The sequence below is a fragment of the Anolis sagrei genome, chromosome 3 (assembly GCF_037176765.1).
Source record: "Anolis sagrei isolate rAnoSag1 chromosome 3, rAnoSag1.mat, whole genome shotgun sequence".
Lineage (NCBI taxonomy): Eukaryota > Metazoa > Chordata > Lepidosauria > Squamata > Dactyloidae > Anolis > Anolis sagrei.
Genome location: NC_090023.1, coordinates 34,557,086 through 34,580,272, shown reverse-complemented (window position 1 = coordinate 34,580,272; position 23,187 = coordinate 34,557,086). Strand labels below are relative to the sequence as shown.

Here is a 23,187-nt window from a genome sequence, read left to right as displayed (position 1 = left end):
TACAGGAAGAAATAATGGAGAGCCTATATAGCATAGACAATAAGAAGACAGGACTGCCAAACTTATGTTAATCCTGATCTCTCCCTCCTCATACTTTGTCCTTTTCTTCTGAAGGATCTCCAAGTGTCCTTATTTTGTGCAGAAAATAATGTTATGTCCAGAAGTGTTACTTTTCTGAACAGGTTTGAACATTTTTACCCCTGCCCAGGAAAAAAGGTTTATGATCTTGGTTCATAAGTAACAAACAACACACTCCTACTGTTTTCCTATTCTACTCACAGAAGATGTCTCCAGGTGTGTGGAAGCCATGGACCCTTATATTATACAGAGGTCAATTTAGGGCCACCAGATCAGCTATGTCCTTAAGGCACTCATCAAAGGCAAAGTTACCAAATCTGAAGTCTGTGCTTAGTTAAGGTTCAACACATTAGCACTTTTTAACCCTTGCCTAGAGAAAAAAAAAGGCACTTTCAGGGTCTGTTCAAAGGGCACTAGACGAAGTAAAAGATAAAAACGATAATTTGGGCTGAAGTCTTTACTGAGGCAAAGCTAAATGAAGACTAAGGAAACTAACTGAGAGCATAAAAAATAACCCGAGACAAAAATAAAAATAAAAACAGAAGCAGGAGGAAATGAATGAAAATATTAAGCATTCAATTATTTAAGGAAAAGAAAGTATGCTCCTATCAGTGCTGTTCACATAGTGAATGAAGCAGAGTTGAGAAGACTCCAAGGCCCACTTACGCATCCACCAGGGGAGGTGGTGATGGGCTTCCATGAAAACTTTACTTAGTTCCAGAATTTTGCATTTGTGATTCCACACAGGCAAAAGACACATATGTATAAGTCACAGAGACCATGAGAACAAAAAGGGGATTTTATTAATGATATCATGTACAAAGAAAAAGCAAATACATATTCTATATGGAGAAAATATAATTGGCTTAAGCTCTAATAACAGAGTTTGGAATAAACATGCCAATCATTTAATTATGTTACCTTTAAAAAAATATAGCAGACATCAATGAAAAAGTGTTAGTAATGTGTACCTCATAAAGTGTGTTGTAAGTTGTAATGGTCACAGTATTTGTATGCAACATCAACCTCTCTCCAAGAAGAGTAAACAGACTGTGTGTATGCATGATTTCAACTTTTCGTCTAGAAAAAAAATGAATTTAAATGCAGATTTATTGCATGACTATATAAAAAGCAGTGGAGATATTTTAGATTTACCAGGTTCCATAAAATGAACTAGATTATGAAAAAAACCCAAACAATATTGCAATTGCTAAAGAAATGTCTGTAATACTCGTCACTATTTCTAATGGAAATGGCAAATTCACTTTGTTTCAAATTGTATAAAATAAATTCTGCAAGAACCAATTTGGCAAAAATGTTATATTGCACAAAAGTGGATATTAAACTTGCTAGACCACTTTACTATTAAACAATAATCTTGAGTGAAAAACTAAAAAGCCAATGCTACAACCTTGGGCCAGTCATTTTTCTCAATCTAATAAACTTTATGACAGTAAAGTGGGTTAATCACTTACTCTATCATAAACTTGAAAAAGACCTTAAATATTGATAAAAAATATGACAAAAACATTCTACATTTGGGCAATATTTATTAATTTCTACATGCAACCTACTGAAATAACAAATGCTGCTAACACATTTCAATAGTTATATAAATAATAAGACTAATAATCATCTAAGTTTAATATAGTCTTTATTTAATCTTCTGTACTCTTGTAATTTGAAAATTTAAACAAGAAAGGGGAAAATTATTAATGAAGTTTAAGTTGATAAAAGGGTTTTCAAAGCATATATAAACAACTGAAACAATACTTACTTATGTCCTAGATGTTTCAGAAAATATCCCAGTACCTTCAGCGCCTGCACCCAGATGCTCTCACTTTTTGAGGCTAATAATTTATAAATCACTCTGGAAGATTTTAAAAAATGAATGTTTAAAAATGTTTTCAAAGTTAGAAAAACAATACCTTTCTTATAGGTACAAGGACATCAAAAGAAAACTTTTAGTATATAGTCAGGCTCACTTAGGTCTGCTGCATGAAATCTATACATGCAGAGAGCTTCTACAACATGGGTTTGCCTGGGTTTTTCCAAAATCCTGGGTATGCTACCTGGTTCTTATTTTGTTTGTTACTTTGGCTTAGAGTCCCAGGCTTGATTAAAATTCACGTACCTAGACCACATAGAACCAGATATAAGAATGCAAAACTTGTAGCAGTTGTTGAGGGGGCTGGGTGAGCAATTTCTTCTGCTTCCCATTCTTTCAAAGAAAGAAACCATAGCCTGACAAGCTCTTTCCACAATATCTCTACCTTGAGAGGAAATGTATTTATTTATTTCCCATATTTGTACTCCGCTAATTTACAACCCCAAAGGGGACTCAGGGCGGCCTAACAACCGGCAGCAATCCAAATCCCAAATAAATTCCAAAATTAACAATTACAATTAAAACCTGCTATAAAACATAACTTTTAAAACAGCAATTAAAATCACACAAGTTCAAAATCGTAGTCCAGAATGAGTTCATTGAGCCTGGAACCCTCGGTTTTGGCAGTGGCCAGGGGATCTTTTGGACAACTAAAACTTGTGCACCAGTTGCGGCCATACCATGGGAAGAAGGACTTGGCCACGGTGGTCCATGCTCTTGTTTTTATATGGTTTATATTGTATGTAATTGCTTTTAACAGTATTTTATCTTGTGGGGCATTGATTGCCAAATATGAACTGCCTCGAATTGCCTCCGGGCTGAGAGGGGCGGTATACAAATATAGTAAATAAATAAATAAATAGTGACAAGTGGGAAGGAGTGACAGAACATCATCAGTGTATAGATGACATCGTACTCTTCAGAGTACGATGATCTCCTGAAGATCTCTCCCAGTGACTTTATGTAAATGTTAAACAACATGGGGGATAATACTGAGCCCTGCGGGACCCTGCAAGACAATGGCTGCGAGGCCAAGCAGGTGTCCCCCAACAACATTTTCTGTGAACAATCATATAGGAAGGACCGAAGTCACTGTAAAACAGTAGCTCCGAGTCCCATTCCCATGAGGAGTCCCAAAAGGAAACCGTGGTCAATGGTAATTATTTTAATTTATTTTGTCTTATCCAACACTAAGTCACTACTTGAAAATATTCAACTACTTGAAAATATTCCAAATGGGTTTCCTAAGCATGCTATTATTTCTAAGTTATCATTTGATTTACTAAGAGAGTGCTATATTATTTTTAATTTCATTTCATCTTACCGTATCCCATTTCGTTGATCAAAGGCAGGTATCATAGATGCTGGATGTTCAGACATTAAAGCCACAAGCAGCTGAAGTACATCATGAATATTTTCGTCCTATATGATATATGCTAATGTTAGACAAATATTTTTACAATGAATTTGGCATTTAACTTTTAATTTCAAGCATTTATATCCTACTCTTCAGCTTGAAGAATAAATACCAAGCTTTCTCATAGCATCTTACAAAGCAAAACAACAACAAAACTTTAATTTCCCCCAGACTTAGAAAAGCAAGATTCAACTGAATTTTTGCATCCAGAACTACTGCAACTGGAACTTTATTCAATTCCTCACCAGTATACTCTTCTATGACATTAAAAACTTCATCAAGTGAAGTGGCCACCCACCTATCCCAAGCAGGTATGTAAAGTACATACTGCAGAAGGAACGCTGCTTTATGTTACTAAAAGATAATAAGGTTATATTGTGTTTATAATTAATTCAAACCTACCTCATGCATCGTTAACAAGTAATTCAATATACTTTGTAGTTCATCTTCCTTGACCCCTCGATCCTGCAGAAATGTAATGATTTAATTTATGATTTAATCGATCTCTGACATTTTAACCAATTAATGATTTCATCTTAAGTAACCTCTGACTCTATGTGATAAAGTTATTGCTTTACCCTCCATTAAAATGGAATTTTAGCAAAAAAAAAAAGTTTACTAAGAACATGAACATCTAAATCTGCTCTATATCAAATTGGACTGTTTATCCATCTAGGTTATTATATTTTCGAATCCAACATTTTTCAATCTGGTTATCTATTTTTTTTTTCCAATTCTCATAAGTCCCAGCCTGCATGGTTAATTGGGAAAGCTGAAATTTGTTCTTAAAAACATTAGGAGAGCACCAGGTTTGGCGAGGCTGGCAGCTATCACTAACAGTTTTCTGTGATTATAGATAATAGCCTTTTGCAGACCTGTCACACAAGATCCTTTGATATGGAGATGCAAAGAGATGAACTGGGGCATCCTGTATGCAAAGATGCGGTTGTACTATGGTTCTACCTCACATTGTTACTGTTACATTATATTATATTACGTTTCATCAAATATGTTTGATCAACTTTTAAGCACCAGAAATAGATAGAAATATAATTGGTTCTATTCCCCCCCTCCCCCCCCCCAACACACACACGTGTACTAGTATGGTTTTTGTCCTGTTAAAAAGCTAAACTTAATATGCTAAAAATTAACATCACTAAAAGTAAATGTGAACTCATTCTCTTCTTCCTCCTTCAGAGCCCACATTTCCCCCCAAAACCGTGACTCAATGTTGTTTACATAAATTAAAATAGAGGCAGGTTTTTCAAAATGAAATGGGTAAAAACATTTAAATGGCTATTGTTATTCTGAAGAATTAAAAAAGTTTATGTCATTTACAATAGATAATGTTGGACTAAATGGCTGACAGAATATGAACATTCTGTTTCACAGGGAAAAATGCTTAGACTAATAAGCCATGAGGGAATGCATAATGGATCAAAATGCTATCACAGAAACATAACACACAAAATGTGAAAGCAAATCACAGCATATCATATAATTATTTATATAACCATACCTGATTTTCACATTTCAGTACTGGCAAAATCCATTAATATTCCAAAGACTTACCTTCAAGATAAGCTGTTTCAAAAATAAAAGCATGAATGCTCTTAAAGATATTATTTCCTTCTGTGATGGCCGAGGACCTTCTGAAATAAAGGAGGAGGTGTAATGAAATGTAATGCACGAAACCATGTTAATCAACTTCAGCAGATTCTTCACTTGAGGATTCACTTGGCTGTCTTCAAGATACAAAAATATACTACGTCCAAATAAATAGAGAATATATTTTTTTTAATTTAGGAAATAATTTATCATAATATATCTAAGACAAGTAATTAACTATGAGTAATTAACTATGAGGCCGAGGAAATATATTAAGCTTACCCAGACCTTTAGGAGTAATGCCACTGCTATCTGCAGGATTAACCACCCAGTAGTAGTATTTCAGTGTGTGCATTAGCTGTAATACTGTCCCTACTCTCCGTATTGTAGTGTAGATTGTAGCAGTGCCAATGAATTCAGCAGATAAGTAGGTGTACAGTGAAAGCTGCACCTAAAATATATACAAAAAGAACACAAGAAACTATTAACAAGTCAAATTTACAACATTAATGTCCAATGATAAATACAATGTAAATAAAATTGTTATCAATTCATTTCAGTTTTATTTCCATTATGCAATGGAACTGCAAAAGCACAATACCTAAAATGATTGAGAAGAACACTCATGGCTTTCGGACTGCAGAACAATCAAATTTTGCAATTATTAAACTATGATTGTAGCAGCTCACAAAATGATGCAAAACAAATATAGAATAGAATTGAAGGGGGAGGTGAGCAGTTTTACAGATCTCTCACAGAAAGTGTCACCATGCTATTTTTTTTTTAAAAAAATTAAAAACACAAAAGCATGAAATAAGCTTGTATTGTCGACATGTCCAAGTCATGTTTCATATAGGAGGCATCCTCTTTAAGCCTCAGTTATGTCACTTGTGTTGCCTTTACCATTTTCTTTTTTTAAAAAAAAATTAAGGGTTTTTGACAGATAAGTATAGTGAAGGCAAATTACAGGAGGGGGAGGCTACAGTTTCCGGGAATGCTGGGGATGGAAAGAGGGAGGGGTAAAAAGAGAGGAAAAGAGGGGGAAGGAGAAGTTGGTATCTTCCAATCTTCCTCTTCATGTTCAGTCTCTTTTCCCATGTTCAAGTTTATACTTCTAGCTTTGTTATTATTATTATTAATCTACTGACACAAAAACTCAGTATGCCACAGCAAACGAGATCTCTATGCTGGATTTTGTATCACAAAATCACAAGTCGAACACTTCCCAAGCGTCTAGGACTGTGTGATGTATTTTCGAATTATGCATGCAGATCCAAATAAGGTGGCTTTTTGCAGATGACAGATAATGATTTTGTCAATGTTCATTGTTTCCAAATGCCGGCTGAGATCTTTTGGAATGGCACCCAGTGTGCCAATGACCAACGGAACCACCTGTACTGGTTTATGCCAGAGCCTTTGCTGTTCGATTTTGAGGTCCTGATAACAGCTGAGTTTTTCCTGTTGTTTTTCCTCAATACGACTCTCACCTGGTATGGCGACATCAATAATCCAAACTTTTTTCTTTTCCACAATCGTGATTTCTGGCGTATTGTGTTCCAAAACAACAACAACTACTACTACATCTTCTTCTTCTTCTTCTTCTTCTTCTTCTTCTTCTTCTTCTTCTTCTTCTTATTATTATTATTATTATTATATACTTTCTACTATTTATGACTACTCCTATTTCTATCACCACCATATCAATCTCATAGCCTACCAGATGTTATTGGCTGTCTACTTCAAAGTGAGTTCCTTGTCTGGGATATTCTACTTAAGAGTGAGGAATTCCTAGATTTCTACTTACTACATTTCTATGTAGTTTTCACTCAGTAACTGCACATACAGGAAATTATTCTTATTAATATTCACTGGTTTGAGTCTCTTATAAGAATGAAAAAGTGACAGATAAATAATACTACTACTAACAACAACAAGAACAACAACAACGTGGCCCTTTCCTACCCCAAGATTGCTAGTATTGTGGAAGACACTGAAATCCTGCACACAACTATCCTTTTCAAGACTCCTGTGTGTGTGTGTGTGTATCCAGATCCTGTGTCCATTGCCCAAAACTATTCTTTTCCACATAAAGAAACCACATATATTTCTGAGCAGGCTATCATCAACCTTCAGAATGTCTGAATACTAGGTGAAAAATTCTCATCACTCTAGAATTATTTCTTAGGCTACCTGAGTATTGAAAAACCCATATTTCAGCCAGGAAACTAACATTCTTTCTATCACTACGTTTTCATCATTCTATCTAAGACATTATTTTCCAGGAAGCAGCAGCAAGGTGGCACTTTCTCCAAAACAAAACAAAAAAACAGAAAACCTCACCTTGCAGGAGAAAATTATCACTTTTCCATAGGGACAGGAGGACTAGCAGAGGCTTCTATCCTACAAACTGGGCTTTGGGGGGAAAAGAATTGCCCATGCCTTGCTGTACTTCCTGGGGAGAAAAATAAGAAGAGAGAGAAATGGAGGAAAGAAGAATTCCTTTCTCTTCCTTTTTGTTGGGTTTTTGCAAGAAACTGCAGCAAGTCATGGATGCGCATTTTGCAAGACAAACCATAAAGTGAAACTCTCTCTTTCCTCCATCTCTCAATTCTTGCTTAATTTATGCAGTACCCAGTACTGTGGCACGCCTATAATTTTTTTTCCATAGCTCTTCCTTTGAAGAAAAAAAAAGATCCCATTTTATCCTCAGAGATTTTTTGGGGGGATGGATTCTGTTTTTTGTTCTAGGCCTTACTTCTGCATCTTGCAAAATCCCAAATGGAAAAGAAAAGAAGCAATATTTTTTTTACCCTTGTCCTTTCTCCCACCCTGCATTTAGAGGCAGCAGCAACAATACAACACTGATGCTTTCTTCATAGAACCACAGAAGAATATCTGTCTCCCCCTCCCACAGAGATAATGTGGAAAATAATTATTCTTATTTCTGTTGGATTATATTGATAAAATTAGTTCGGTGAGATACTGATTACATCTTCTAAAAGAAATCCAAAGAAAGGGCAAACAATTCGCATTTCTCCAAATACACATAAGACACATGGCATGGAATTTTGGGAAGGAACAGATCTCTGGTGATGAATGTCAAAAATTTACTTATTAAACCAAGTCAGAATTTGTTGCTCAGCTCCCCCCAAACACACACACGCATACACAAACTGTATCTTCATTTTGCAATTTAGACTTGAGTTATCAGTGAATGGTAATCTGGATGCTAACAACAACAACAACTTTATTCTTATATTCTGCTACCATCTCGGAGAGACCTACATAGGGACCAAGCCCAGCATAGAACAAGGATTACAAGGTAACACAATTAAAAACATATAACAATAATATGTAATTAAAACAATAAAACCAGACAGTAAAACATCATAAAAAGACATAAACTAACATCAACAACCAGTAGCCAGAGAAAGTGGGCATGTTCAGATTTGAGAGAGCAGGGAAACGAGTTGTGCAAATGCAAAACTATAGGGCTGGGGCTGGAAATAAAGTGGGGGGAAACCCAAAAAATAAATTAGGGCTAGTGAGACCTATGAATTAAAATGATAAAACAAGACCTTTGCATGACATACACTTCACTGACCTTTGCAGGAGTATGTATCCAAATAGCAGGGTTGAAAAGGATATGATCACATAACTGCTTTAGCAATGGTGCTCCATGTGAAAGTCCATCCAGATATTTCGCAAATGACAAAAACTGTTCCAGCACCGCTCTTGTTATATGAACTCTGGATGACTGAACAAATTAACATACATCGTATTACACTGCTAGGTATTTATTTCTACATATTTTGTCAAAAGACATCAAATTTATTTTAAAGTATGAAGGCCTTATATATACTTTAAGATCATTAAACAAGACTGCTGAACAAATATACATTTTTTTCTCAAATTAAATTCTATTAGAACAAATCTTTACAGAAAAGGGTACTGTTCCACCATGTTTGTTTTCAAACATGTATATGGCTTGATTACTTGTTTATTTCATTAACATGCCCAACACATTTTGCTGATGCCTATCAATCTGAGTTCACAAAACAATCTGCAATTTCATTTAAACACAAGGATTCACCAATTAAAAATAATCTGCTAAACACATGAAATGCAGAAACAAACGTAAGAAACAGCAAAACTACAAAAAAATTTCCAAGTATCATAGAAGACTGTTCTAAGTAGAAAGTGTTGCCTTTAACATCCCAAGCCAACATGACTACTAATCAAATGAAGTTCATGCTGCTTCTTTATAACTGAAGCACAGGGGGAAAGTAACATCATGGGAATATGACAGAAACATGCTAGAAAAGAATGGCATTTTGGACCATATTGTTCCCACAGTCGTCAGTAAGCACCCTATTCCTGTCCATAAGTGCCCATACCATCCAAAACTGATATTACGCATTCTTTACCTTATCTCTAGTGTAAGAAAAAGATCCAAGAGTACTCACAGGCCATACACTTCCCCTGTATTGGTAGTGCAACCCAATCAAGCACTGTTAGATTACAAAAAGATTGTTCCACAGAAAAGAAGGCAAAATACAAATGGCACACTTAGGAACTGACAACAAACATTACTACAAAATCACTGCTGTACAGTGCTCCCTGTCTCAAAACACAAGAGAATATGGTATAAAAATCCTCCAAGAAATGAAGGAAAAGCAGCACAGTCACATTTTTCCCTGTCCTTCTCTTATTAAAGGTCTTCTGTCAGAGAGTTCAAGGATAATTCCATTTTGAAAACTATAAAAGAAATTTAAATATTCCATGCTTGCTGAGAATCTCTATAGCTGCACATTAAAGTCAACATTAACTCCTTGAACTCAGACTGGAAATATTAGTAGCCAATGCAATTCTTTTGAAATCAGTATCTTATGGTTTCTTTCTACATGACACTTATGTCAGAAGTCTTTTCTTCGTCTTCAAGGCAAACTTGAAGGCACATAAGATCCTGTTGCTCTTATGTGCCTTCAAATCATTTCTGATTCACGGTGACCCTAAAGTGATCTTATCACAGGGATTTCTTGGCAGAATTTGTTCTGAGGGAGTTTCCATGTCTTCCTCTGAGATTGAGGGCCCTTTTACACATGCGTTAAAAGCCAAAAGGAAACTTGAGAGGGAGGGGGTGGCTAAATGAGGTTTAGCCAAAGTGCAGGACAAATCAGCACGAATCAGGAGGAATTAGGTTAAGGACTGGAAAATATGTGTTTAAAGGTGCCCTTTAAACCCAATTCTTTCTGAGAAACATGCACCTTTTCTATGCCTGTGTGTATCCCAGCAATAATGCTTTCCTTCCCTTCCCCCTGCGTAGACTCCTCCAGAGCACATGTGTATCTGAAAAGTTCGAAACAGCTGATCAGTTGTCAAATAGAGAGACAGGTGACTCAGGAAATCACAAGTGGAAAACAAATACAACTCTCTTAAATTCTGTCTTTTACACTTTTTAATGCTAAACAGATATTGAATTAAAAATTGGGAGAAGATAGAGATCCATGATAAGTTATTCTAAAAAGAAAAATTACTCCAGTGTGCCCTGAATTTTATATGTGCATATGCGCATCTCTGACAGATCTGTGTTTGGACTCCCTTTGAGGTTCTGCATTTTAAAAATCCACTTCTTTGTCTCATGTTTAGGTGCTGTTTGGAAGTGTCCAGAGAGTGTGTGTTTTTCCCCAAGGTACCCACTGGGTTTCTGTGGCTGAATAGGGATTCTAACCCTGTTCTCCCAGTGTCCTAGTCCAACATTCAATATCATCACTTACCTTTTCCAGGAGATAGCCAATAACCAGGAATCCTTTTCCACCCAGCATTTGCTCTTGCATGGCGACAGAACTCTTAAGAAGTTCCACCAGGAAAGCCAAAAGAGTAGCACTGCAAATAAAGTCAAAACATTAATTAGAACAAGGTTTCTGAACTGTCATTCTAAAAGCAGAAACCACTTCAGAACAATTATTCTACACCTGGGGGGACTATAATTGATACAATTATTGACATATTTCAATCATGCTCAAAATGCAGAGTTTATATTAGTTAGCCTTGTTTGTCAAAACTTATCAGCAGTCATTAAAATGCTATGCAAAATTAGTGTTGGAAAGACTACCCCTAAATGGATAATCGAACAGGACATCCAAACAAAGAAGTTTGTAAATTTAACATGAAATGTGAGCAATGTTTAAGTTATTATCCTTATTATCTTTGTATGATTTTTGAACATACAATCAGCTTATATTGATATACCTAGCCTACATTTGTAACCAATTAACCCCCATCCAGCCTCACATCCCTTGTTTTTATATTTTTAAAAATTCAATATAAAAGCATCAATTGGCAAGTGTTTGACAAGGTAAGGAAAAGACAAGAAAAAAAATGCCAGTACTGTCCTGGACTTCTCCAACAAACTTGTTTTTTTTAAAGCAGTACAAATCTTAAACATGCCACTACTCTAAAAAAGAATTTTCCCATTCTTTAGTACAACTGGACTAAGAACCAGATTAGACTTTTAGAATATGGTAAAAAATGCATACTCTTAAATGCTAAATACATTATTTAAACAAATTATTCTTTTTGCAGATTGGTCTAGAGAGGTTCTTTGTACCAATGGAAAGGTACTGTCACACAAGTGCCCACTATCCCTCCCCTCCCTTTGGAGGTAGTTACTCTTCTCAAGGAGAAATTTTGAGGAAATATCAATGCTAAAAAAAATCCTGTTATAGGAGCACAATTAAGTTGTGGTCACAATATTAAACAGAATGCAGAATTTATCATGAATGCAAACTTTGTGATTAAAACATTATCTGCACACTAAAATACCACCAAACTGTATCTGAATTTTGAATAACAAAAGATCATATTCATTTTTGTAGCTAGCCAGAATGATCTCTTTTGCAATCCCTGGGTCTTATGAAACATCCATGTTCAAAATACACTTCACAGGTACAAGTGCAGTAAAGTGTTGCAATAAAGCAATTGTGAGACTGTTTAGTAACTGGACTGTTAAGTAATGTATTACTATATAGTAGTCCAAGAAAATAATGTCTTAGTTCAAACCACTAGTAATGGACTGCAGTTTGTGAATATTTCTAATTAAACTGCTTTTCTTTCCAATCACCTTTTGGCTTTGTTGCTGTTGTTGAATAACTAATGCCACAGAGGTCCAAAAATGTTCAGAGGTTCTACCCTCTGTTTCTGTTGAAGTAGAGTCTGTAAATGCTTATGCTCACTAATTCTGTAAGGGATTTCGTACAAATAAATACATTTATTTTGTTAATTCTGGCAATTGTGCTTTTAAAAACATTTGCAGAATAATGCATTTAGTATCTCTTCATACAAGTGATTCCCCATTCACAACAAGCTGATCAGTGTGCAAGCACAAGTCCAAGCTACCCTCCACGATCATCACTGCCACTGAACATTTCCTGGAATGACCACTAGCATGTCACAATTACCTTAATAATCACAGTCATTTCTATAAGCACACCAGGAGGGTTTTGAAATCCACCTAGATGAACAGGATTTCATCCTCCTTTCTAATCCCAGTTCTAGATGGTTTGGGGTCCAAGTTACCTAAAGAATCGCCTTCTCCCGTACAATCTGCCCTGCACACTTAGGTCCTCTGAGGGGCATCTGCTCCAGCCTGCCAGAATCCAACTGGCAACCACCACCCAGAGAACCTTTTCATCAGCCACCCTGACTGTAGAACGATCTGCCCAAGGAACTCCAACAATTAAATGATCTGCTGGAATTTAAAAACTATGTAAAGACCTATCTCTTCCAGCAAATCTAACCAAACAGTCTGTAAGAATGAACTTTAAATGTGTGTCCTTTATTTCATTTCTATTTTGTTTATTTTAATATTATTTTACAGGAATATGTTTTAATATGTGTATCTGTAGTGTATTGTCAAAGGCTTTCATGGCCGGAATCACTGGGTTGTTCTAGGTTTTTTGGGGGCTATATGGCCATGTTCTGTAGTGTTTTTGCAATGTTTAAGGTGTTTTAATTATTCTGTAACCCACCTTGCGTCATGAGGAGAGGTGGGTAAGAAATAAAATTATTATTATTATTATTATTATTATTATTATTATTATTATTATTTACTTTACTGACACAAAAACACAGTATGTCACAGCAAGCAAGATATATATGCTGGATTTCGTGTGACAAAATCACAAGTCGAACACTTCCCAGGCGTCTAGGACTGTGTGATGTATTTTTGAATGATGCGCGAAGATCCAAGTAAGGTTTATTTATCGTGTCGCCAGCAACCATTGTATTACAATTCTAACAGAGCAAAACAAACACACAGATTAAAAAGAAAAAGGAAGAAAGAAAAAACCACACAGATTCTGCAAATTTGGTATTTGATTAAATGTCCTTTGACCAGTATCTGGCCACTTGGAGTGCCTCTGGGGTTGCCACAAGAAGGTCCTCCATTGTGCATGTGGCAGGGCTCAGGGTGCATTGCAGCAGGTGGTCAGTGGTTTGTTCTTCTCCGCACTCGCATGCCGAGGATTCCACCCTGTAGCCCCATTTTTTAAGATTGGCTCTGCATCTCGTGATGCCAGAGCGCAGTCTGTTCAGCGCCTTCCAAGTCGCCCAGTCTTCTGAGTGCCCAGGGGGGAGTCTCTCATCTGGTATCACCCATGAATTGAGGTGCTGGGTTTGGGCCTGCCACTTTTGGACTCTCGCTTGCTGGGGTGTTCCAGCGAGTGTCTCTGTAGATCTAAGAAAACTATGTCTTGAGCATACTCAGCAGCAGAGTAGCACAGCGCAAGGGCAGATGTCTTCACTGTATCTGGTTGTGATCCCCAGGTTGTGCCAGTCAGCTTTCGTATGATATTGTTTCTGGCACCCACTTTTTGCTTGATGTTCAGGCAGTGCTTCTTGTAGGTAAGAGCACGATCCAGAGTGACTCCCAGGTATTTGGGTGCACTGCAATGCTCCAGTGGGATTCCTTCCCAGGTGATCTTCAGAGCTTCTCTGTTCTTGAGATGAAAGGCACATGTCTGTGTTTTAGATGGGTTAGGGATCAGCTGGTTTTCCCTGTAGTAGGCAGTAAGCACACCTAGAGCTTCGGAGAGCTTCTGTTCTACCGTCTCAAAGCTCCGTGCTTGAGCAGTAATGGCATGATCATCAGCATAGATGAAACTCTCTGTCCCTTCTGGCAGTGGCTGGTCATTTGGTCTGGTAAACCTAGGCCCAAGCAATTCAAAACAGGCATCCTTAGCACCTGCATTCAGCAGTATTCTTATATCAGCAGTCCCAGAGACAACTGAAGCTTTTGACCAGCTTAAGCTTCACAAGAAAGAAGATTGAGACAGCTCATAAGCAGCAGCTTGTAAACCATCGCTTTGCACCAGAAGCAGAGGACTCCAGAGAGATGACTGCAACCAACAAAGGCTCCTTTTGTTATGTACTGTTTTAAGTTACCTTATCATATTCCCAGGTGGAGTTGACTCTTCAGTCATCTTGTTTTCAGTAAAGTCATTTTGGTTATCTTTTCACCTTACCTAAAGTGTCTTTGTGTGTAAAGGGTCTCAATCTTAACAGAAGGTATACAGATAGCCCCTAAGTAAAGCCATAGTTTCCCCAAAGGCTCAGGCATGCCATCACAAGCTTACATAAAAGCATTTCAATACAATTGAAAATCCAAAATATATACAAACAATAAAATAGAATGAAACATCAATGGTATTAATTATAAATCAACAGTTAAAATCCTTAAAACTTATTAAAACATATACACTTTCTACAGTAGTATAATTTTGTAGTGGCATTTTCAACTACAAACTGTACTTCAACTGGAGTTGCACGCTCAAATGTAAAATACCACATAAAATGATATAAAATTCACTTTAAATATAAAACCTTTGAACAAAATGTCAGAACATGACATTCAGCTTTTACTCTAAATATAAATCAATTCCATTGGTCAGCTAGTTTATTAAAACATACTTATGAAAATAGTTTTCAACTGAGCAGAGATGAAAAGCAAACATATAGTGGTAATAGTTGCTATTGTTAGTATAGTATTATTTAATCAATTTATATAGTACTTACTCAACCTTTAATGCAGCTTCCACATTTGAACAGATCTAAGTATGATTATGTGTGCATAAACATTTTTTTACTGTGGGCAGCATTCATTTCCGTATTTTTAACAATAGAATACAAACAACAAAGAATAAAGCAGGAAATAAATAACACTATGCGTAAAATGTTGACAAGAATGTTGTTTCAGAAGGAAAATAGCATATATAAATTATGGTTATACATAAAATGGCTTCATTTCAGTTGTGGATTAAAACATATTTCTGGGCATAGTGTTGCGGCACTATGTAGTATGCATAAAACATCTACCTAGCATGAGTCTACCACCACCCTCATCTCCCAAAAGCCATGTTACTTTTATTTTATTCAAATACTGTGATTGAATTTTTGGAATGTGCACATAAAAGAAGCTTGGACATACAAGTTCCTCCTGACACACCAATACAACAGGAATTCAAAATGAAATTAAAAAAAATCTTTTTCTAGGATTCCAAAGACACAGCATCATACAATTGAGTTTATAAAATGTATATTCTATAAATCATTTCCAGTATCTTGTACAGCACATCCATAAATACAACCAAAATATGGTGTTTTTAAAGGGTTTTTTAAAAATATGTTTAATATTAATTATCTTCATAATCTATCACCAATTTTCCAAAATTTCTTTCCTGATTCACTTGACCACCACATAAAAAATAGAAATCCTTTTATTAAGGACTTTTTGTAGCTCAGAGTTATCTACTCTGTCTCTCCGGAATTTCAAACAACAGTTTTTCTCAGGAATTAGATAGATCGGCTCCTTTTATTTGCAAAATATTTACCCAGTCACTGAATTTTATAAGATCTATACATCTAAGTCCTGCTGCAGCACCAAAATGAAAATTTATTTATTTGCAAGCTTTTACGGACAACCATCGTCTTCTAAAAGAGCTCCTACATAACTTCCATTTCAATATATTATTTATTTATTTATTTATTTACAACATTTCTACTCCAGCTTTCTCCAGCCCGAACGGGACTCAAGGATTAAAGTATCAAATTTACTCCATGAAATTAATCAATCCACTGTTAAGTAAAGCTGAAGTAACATTTATGAGTAAGTCATCTTCCAAGATGAACATTAAATTTTGTTGGGGAAGACTTACCAGGAACTAAACTGCATTGGACTGTTGAAGGGTTCACATTAAACTTGCAAAATTCTGTGCACTGCCATAAAAATTGCTCTCCATTCTTGCCTATTTCCAATTCCCCTAGATATAAAGGCAAATATAATGGATACTTCAGCCTATTCCCATATCTTCTCTATACCACGTCCCATCTAATATACAATAGTATGTTTGTAAAGTACAGTAATGTACAAACAATACAATGGCAAGTGCACATGTTCATTACTAGTTGTGACACACGAAGCACCTACTACCCATCCATGGACAAGTGATCTAATAATTAGTTGAGATTTTATAAGTTTGTAGAGAACTCAGTAAAATTGGAGTCCTGCTTTTCTGTGTACTATTAAGCAAACTTACCCTTGTGAAATCAAAGAAGCCAACAACACAAAGGGCAGCTGGCAGCAAGAGAGATCTTAAAGGACTCACTTGGCACTGGATGTTCTTGACCATGCTCAGTACAGTTTAATTTCCAAAGATAAAGTATAGCTAGACCAGGCTTCCTCAAATTGCAGCCTTCCAGCTGTTTGGGCCTCCAACTCCCAGAAGCCCTAGCCAGCTTGTTCAATTGTTAAGAATTCTGGGAGTTCGAGGCCCAAAGAGTTGGAGGGCCATGGTTTGAGGATGCCTGGTCTAGAATGATGCCCTTTTTACTAGCAAGTTCTTCCTGATATTAGTTTTCATTGTTGCATGTGTATTTTCTTTAAGAAGATGAAAACTTGCCATTGTAAGTTAAGCCTGAATGTCTGAAAGAAATGTGAACTCAGAATTACTAAATTCATGGTTCTGGTGTTAGCTTCGTTACAGCACCAAGTTCAAACATGCCTTTCTATGAAAGACTTTGAATTACAGCTCTACACTGTTTTAAATGGATTGGTTTACTAAGGGCCCATCCAGACAGTACCTTTATCCCAGGAGTTTCTGCAGCAAACAGGATGGTGGCCAGACACTGCTCCCTGTAATCATGGAAGCAATCACTACAAAAGACAAAAATGTGATTTCTGGGTGCAGGAATATCATGGTTTTGAGCTGAATATGCAGATCTTCAAATGTCTGTATGTCCCTGCAATCGGAAATCACAGGATTTTTTATCTAGCTTTGTTTCCAGGTTTAAGATGTTTGTTCCTGATTGCTCAGTTCCTGAAAAGAAGGCAACATTTGAGTAGAATAAAGGAAACAATGCCCTGCTCTGACCAATTCCCTGCAAAATGTCCTCAGAAGCACTTTAACTACTCGTTGGGTTGTTCTCCCTACACTATCCTTTTAAACCCTCCTGCTTAGATACATCCTACCTCTGTTCATGCCCAGTGTTTATTTTAAAATTTTAATCTATTACATCTGGCCCAGCCATAGGTTTTACATTTTTGTGTGTCATTGCCTATATGTGAGTTATATTAATAGTATTGTTGTATTTGCTTACTGCTTGTTATTTTATTTATGTGCTATTGGGCTTGGCCTCATATAAGCCGCCGCAAGACCCCTTGGGAAGTTGGTGGCGGGGTATAAATAATAATAATAATTATTATTATTATTATTATTATTATTATTATTAGAAGGCAAAAATGTTGTTTGTGTGCCAGGAACTTCATGAAACGTATGGAGGGCACATTTTCTGTGGACAGGACAAAGTTGTGGCCCCCTAGTCAATGTTGTACATCTTTTCACAAGAAGAGCAAACAGGAACTGCCATGTATAACCCAGGAACAGAATCCTGTTGTTTGATGCCACGAGTACACAACTAAATCTGTCTGGAGAAATGGCCAAGCAGCCAGGCTCTACAAAGTGCCAATAATGACAAAGTTCTGTTTCTGGCTTGAAACTGTGTTCCTGTTTCATTGTGCAGTGCTGACTTGGGCAGAAGTGGTCCTACCCCATTAGGTTTGTTTGTGTGGAAGATCCTTCATGATATGTCTGGGGGGCGCACCTCGCAGGTTTTTTGTAAAAATTGCCGAGGTTTCCAGCAGAAGCCCCACGGCAGCCATCTTAGGAGCCTCTAAATATCACAACAAAGCACCAAGTCTGAACAACAGAGGCAGAAATACCGGGACCAACAGGTTTGTATGTGGACGTCTTCTGAAGTCCCAGGATTTATTGCCGCTATTTAGAACCCGGGATTTAGTGCTATCAGGAAGCGCCTTAAGTTGCTTTAAAGCTTTTACAAAAATTTTAATTCTTTACCAATATTCTACATCAGGGACTTAAGTTACATGTGTGGAACTAAATAAAGTCTTTCTAACCAACAGCCCTCTCAAGTCTCCCTTAATACCCAGCAGTTACATGAGGTGTAAAACATATCTGCCAATCAGAGTCAAGGAGGATCATGTCTGCAACTCCTTCCTACCAGCAAATGAGACTGCCACAAGGAATTTCAACAGGGCTTTATCTTCTGACTGACCCTGTCACCCTTGCTGCTGGAAGGGGCTGGCAATGTGATCCTCTTCATGCCCTGATCAGCAGGTGATCAGATCTCATTTGCCCATACTTCTAAGTTATACACCCATAAACACAATACAGAATGCCAGCTAATTTTAAAGATTTGTTTTGTTTTAATCTGTTGTGACAAAACATGAACCCCATGCTGTGAGAAAAGATGAGTATCAAACGAATAGACAAAAGTTTGTGACATAACTGGATTTTTGTCCAAATGTACTTGTTATGTAATATATGTGTCCCCAAGTCACTTGTCTAGGTAACATTATATAGATAATACTGTGAGGATTTGATTAACTGGGTCAATATAAAGTTCTTTTTGGAAATAACATTCATTGTAGAAAAAAATCAAATGGTTTCTTATGGCCCGAAACAATATTGCTAATGGATGAACACCCATCTAACCAAGAGCACTGTAGTGGTCAAATGTTCAAGTATATGTTGTACGTCAAAATTGGCATTGAATGTTTGCCATATATGTGTACACTGTAATCCGCCTGAGTCCCCTGCGGGGTGAGAAGGACGGAATATAAAATCTGTAAATAAATAAATAAATAAATACTCTTAATATTTTCTGCTAATGTATATTCAATCAGATCATAATCTAATACTAGCTCATTAGACCAGCATATATGCAACACAACTATTTGGCAAAAACTTTATTATGAATGTGGAATTTTCTAATTAAACATTCTAAGCTACCTGTAGCCCTGACATTTAGAATGAGGAATATCTTTTTTATATATCCAGTTATAAGGAGCCCCCAGTGGCACAATGAGTTAAACCCTTGTGCCAGCAGAACGGCTGACCAAAAGGTCAGTGGACCAAATCCAGGGAGCAGGGTGAGCTCCTGTCTGTCAGCTCTGGCTTCCCATGCAGGGACATGAGAGAAACTTCCCACAGATGGTAAAACATCCGGCCGTTCCCTGGGCAATGTCCTTGGAGACGGCTAATTCCTTCATACCAGAAACGACCTGCAATGCCTCAGTTGTTCCTGACATGAGAAAAAAAAGCCAGCTATATGATTGTCCACATATTTTAGAGATAAAGATGGTTATTACTGGAAATCAAAAATAATTTTAGGAAATGGAAACTTACAGCATGTTTTTAAAAGCTGGAAGCAATATTTCTCTAATTAAGGCTTCTCTCAAACTTTTTCAGCCACAGAGACCTTTTTGATGCAAAAGTTTCTCATGGCGTCCCAATAAATGTTCATATTTTATATTATATATAATGTGTGTGTGTGTGTGTGTGTGTGTGTGTGTGTGGCATGGGCCGGGCCAGTGGCAGATGGATGAAGAGTGTTTGTGTAAATTAATCCACATAGTGCAAAAATAAAAAGGAAAGAAAAAGCAATACAATACTTAAAATGAAGAACAATTTTAACCAATGAAAACTTAACAGTCTTTCAATGGAAAACCCCAGGGCCATCCAGTCCAACCCCCTTCTCCCACACAGAAAAAGCATAATCAAAGTAACACAACAGATGGTCATCCAGCCTTTAGAAGAGGAAGAAGAGCAGAAACCGCAGAAGTTATCCAGTCCAACCTCCTTCTACCATAGAGGAAAAACACAATCAAAGCACCCCCTGAGCGGTGGGAGGGAAAAAGGGTTTTGGAAGCAAAAAGTATATGTGGGAGGGGGGGGGTCTGGGTAGCAAGGAGAAGAGTCTAGGCAGTGAGGGAGGTGGGGGAAAGAGTATGCTGCTGCTATTGTTTCCCCCTAGTCAGACTTTAATTTCCCTGCATTTCTCAGGAGGAGGGAGGAGGAGGAGGCAGGAAGCAGCATGGCACCATGGAGCCCCAAAGACTCCATGGAGCACAGTCTGAGTAACCCTGCTCTAATAGTTTGCCATATTTCTTTAGGTGGAGACAAGAAATAGACAAAGTTAACTGAACAATGTTTTTGAATTGATCCAAATAAAGCTAAACTTTAACCTTATATACCATCCTTAGATTTCTTATACATATGCACACTACATTTCCTAGGGGGAAAAATCAGCCATCTTACCCAATGACAAAAACAATCACAATGGCCAGTGCTCCATTTCCAAAAACACATACCATTTTTATTTTCATTGCAGATGACAAATTCACTACCTCTCTCATGCTAGTTCCCACCACATTCTTAAGACCTTAATGCTTTGCTCCTCCCCATGCGAACACAAAATGGGACCACACAGTGACTGCCAATTCTTTGGCCATGATCCCACAGCTGAATGTACAGTAGAGTATAGCTTATTCAACCTTCTCTTATCCAACCTTCCATATTATCCAACGCTCTTAAACAAAAACCCCACCCCCCTTTTACTCCAGCATTTCCTCTTTAGAGGCCATGTTTTTAGTTTCTTTCTTTTTTCCCCATTTTGGCTGGTACCACTGTGCAGACTCCGAAGGAGGAGCCAGAACATAATGGTTCTGCCTCTCCTCCCCCCCCCCCCCAACCTCTGCATGCAGAAATGGTTCAGTCCAAGTTGGAAGAAGAGGCCTTAGAAAATATGGGAAGAGAAAAGAATGAAGGTGGGCAATTGGCTTGACGATTTATGTAAGTGTACTATCTACCTTTTCATTACAATTCCTTGTTTGCTGCCCTTTTTTCAATCAGTGGTGAGTGAGTTCTCTCCTTGTGTCTGGAAAACCAAACAGAAGGAGAACTGACTCACCACTGATCTCTGCCAGGATAGAGATATGGACTTCAACTCTCAGAAGCCTCCATATTATCCAACATTTTCATTTTTCTGACGTTCTGCCGGTCTGTTTATGTCAGATAAGCAAGACTCTACTGCACAATGAAAATGTCATCAACAGGACCTCAACACCCTGAACGTCCTGGGGGATTTCCTGTTGATGTGCAACTAGCTAAGGATGCCACCAGCCACTTCATGGCAAAAAGCCACAGGAGAAATGTAAGTCTACAAGAGAGGAGGGGAGAAAAGGTGCAGAGTTCCTTTTCTTTCTTTTTTTGTTAAACTTCATACTCTACCTCCCAAAGCAAGAGATTTCAGCCAATATGTTTCAAATTGTATATTACCTTCAAACAAATCTAATAAAGGATATGCCACTCAATACCTTGGTTGCAAACTACATAATTAGACATGAATTAATTATAATTAGTTCCTTCTTTCAATAGTGAAGTTAAAGAAGAATAACGTTCTAGATTTTTTCATCATTCAAGTACTGGCTTATGTTGTGCTTCATGCAGTCCATTCATATGTGTTTTCACAGCTTTACAACACAGTAATGAAAAGTAAATAGTGTTTAAGAGAGAGCGAAGTGAACAAGTACTTTAATTATGCAGCTCTAATGGTTGCTATCCACTTAAGCCACTTACTACAACCAATTATTTCTAAAAGTAACTTTTCAAACTCTGCTTCCTCCATAAACAGCTGCTGTAGTCTGCACAAATTCAAGTTAGGAGAATGTTGTAGGCAATGTCCAAATGAGAGCTGTGACACAATATACTGTTTAATCAAAGTGTTTAATCTCGTTGGTAAAAACAAGTATTTGAAAAAAGAATAATCTGGAGATAGCAAACAATTATGATAATACTTTCATAATTATTATATTTACAACAATTACTTGATGTCATGTTGTTACAAAATTATAAAGTATTCCTTACCACATTTTGTGTTTATTGAAATAACTAGATGCACAGACTAGAAAGAAATCTATCAGGGCTAAACAAAAATATTTTAGCAGGTGAACCAGATATCCCAACTGGTGTAGTAACAAATACCCCCTCTTTCATGAGACCTTGAAATCTGCAGCCTTATTCTGCCCAACAGTACAGCTAGCTTTGTTTCCAATGGACATCAAAATAATTGAGCCAAAAGAATTTGGATATTATTCCCTTGTCTTTAGAGCTACATCAAATAAAGTCAAACTCCACAGGAAGAAAAGTGATCCTGAAATGTGATAACTATCTATAATGTCCATAGGCAACACAAATGAAGAACATCAAACAGAACAAAACCAAAACTCCAGAATCCAGTTTGAGAACATGTGAAATAATTTTCTCCAGGTCTTCTTTTTTCTTAACACTTTGGAGGACACCACTTTTCATACTGATTGAGTCTAATGTGATATACAATAATACTAATTCAATGTAATAAAACAGTATAACACATTTACATAGTTCATCTTCATCTTATCCAACAATAAAACTATTTGTGTGCATGTTCATTTGCCTCAGTCTACCAGTGTAGACCCACTGCTTAAGGCAATTCAAAGTTCCATTTGATTATGTTCTTACTTTAATTATGCTTTTGTTTGATAGATTGTTTGTTTATTGTCTTATGAACATTTGGTCCTAAGTAAACCGCCCCAAGTCCCACAGGTAGATGGTGGCGGGGTATAAGAATAAAGTAGTAGTAGTAGAAGTTATTATTACTATTATTATTATTATTATTATTATTATTACTATTATTATTATTATTATTATCAGGCAGTATAAATCCATTCATACGTATAAGATCATAGTTTAAAAGTCAGTGTTCCATCTGGAAGTGTACATGTTGTTTAATATAATGAAAG

The 23,187-nt window shown here is 36.8% G+C and overlaps 1 protein-coding gene across 8 annotated transcripts in view; it reads right to left on the bottom strand.

Annotated features, from left to right (window-relative positions):
* The window catches only part of NBEA (neurobeachin), a 441,541-nt gene that overhangs the window by 349,729 nt on the left and 68,625 nt on the right, over positions 1-23,187 (bottom strand). For 7 of the 8 annotated variants that reach the window (XM_060770825.2, XM_060770827.2, XM_060770830.2 and 4 more), the window contains exons 11-18: positions 10,769-10,877; positions 8,596-8,748; positions 5,274-5,442; positions 4,956-5,035; positions 3,786-3,848; positions 3,291-3,388; positions 1,856-1,948; positions 1,050-1,158 (exon numbers count right to left, since the gene is read on the bottom strand). In XM_060770825.2, coding sequence (XP_060626808.2) covers positions 1,050-1,158; positions 1,856-1,948; positions 3,291-3,388; positions 3,786-3,848; positions 4,956-5,035; positions 5,274-5,442; positions 8,596-8,748; positions 10,769-10,877 — 874 coding nt within the window. The remainder of the gene's footprint in view (positions 1-1,049; positions 1,159-1,855; positions 1,949-3,290; positions 3,389-3,785; positions 3,849-4,955; positions 5,036-5,273; positions 5,443-8,595; positions 8,749-10,768; positions 10,878-23,187) is intronic. The other variant, XM_060770824.2, reaches the window with a different exon arrangement.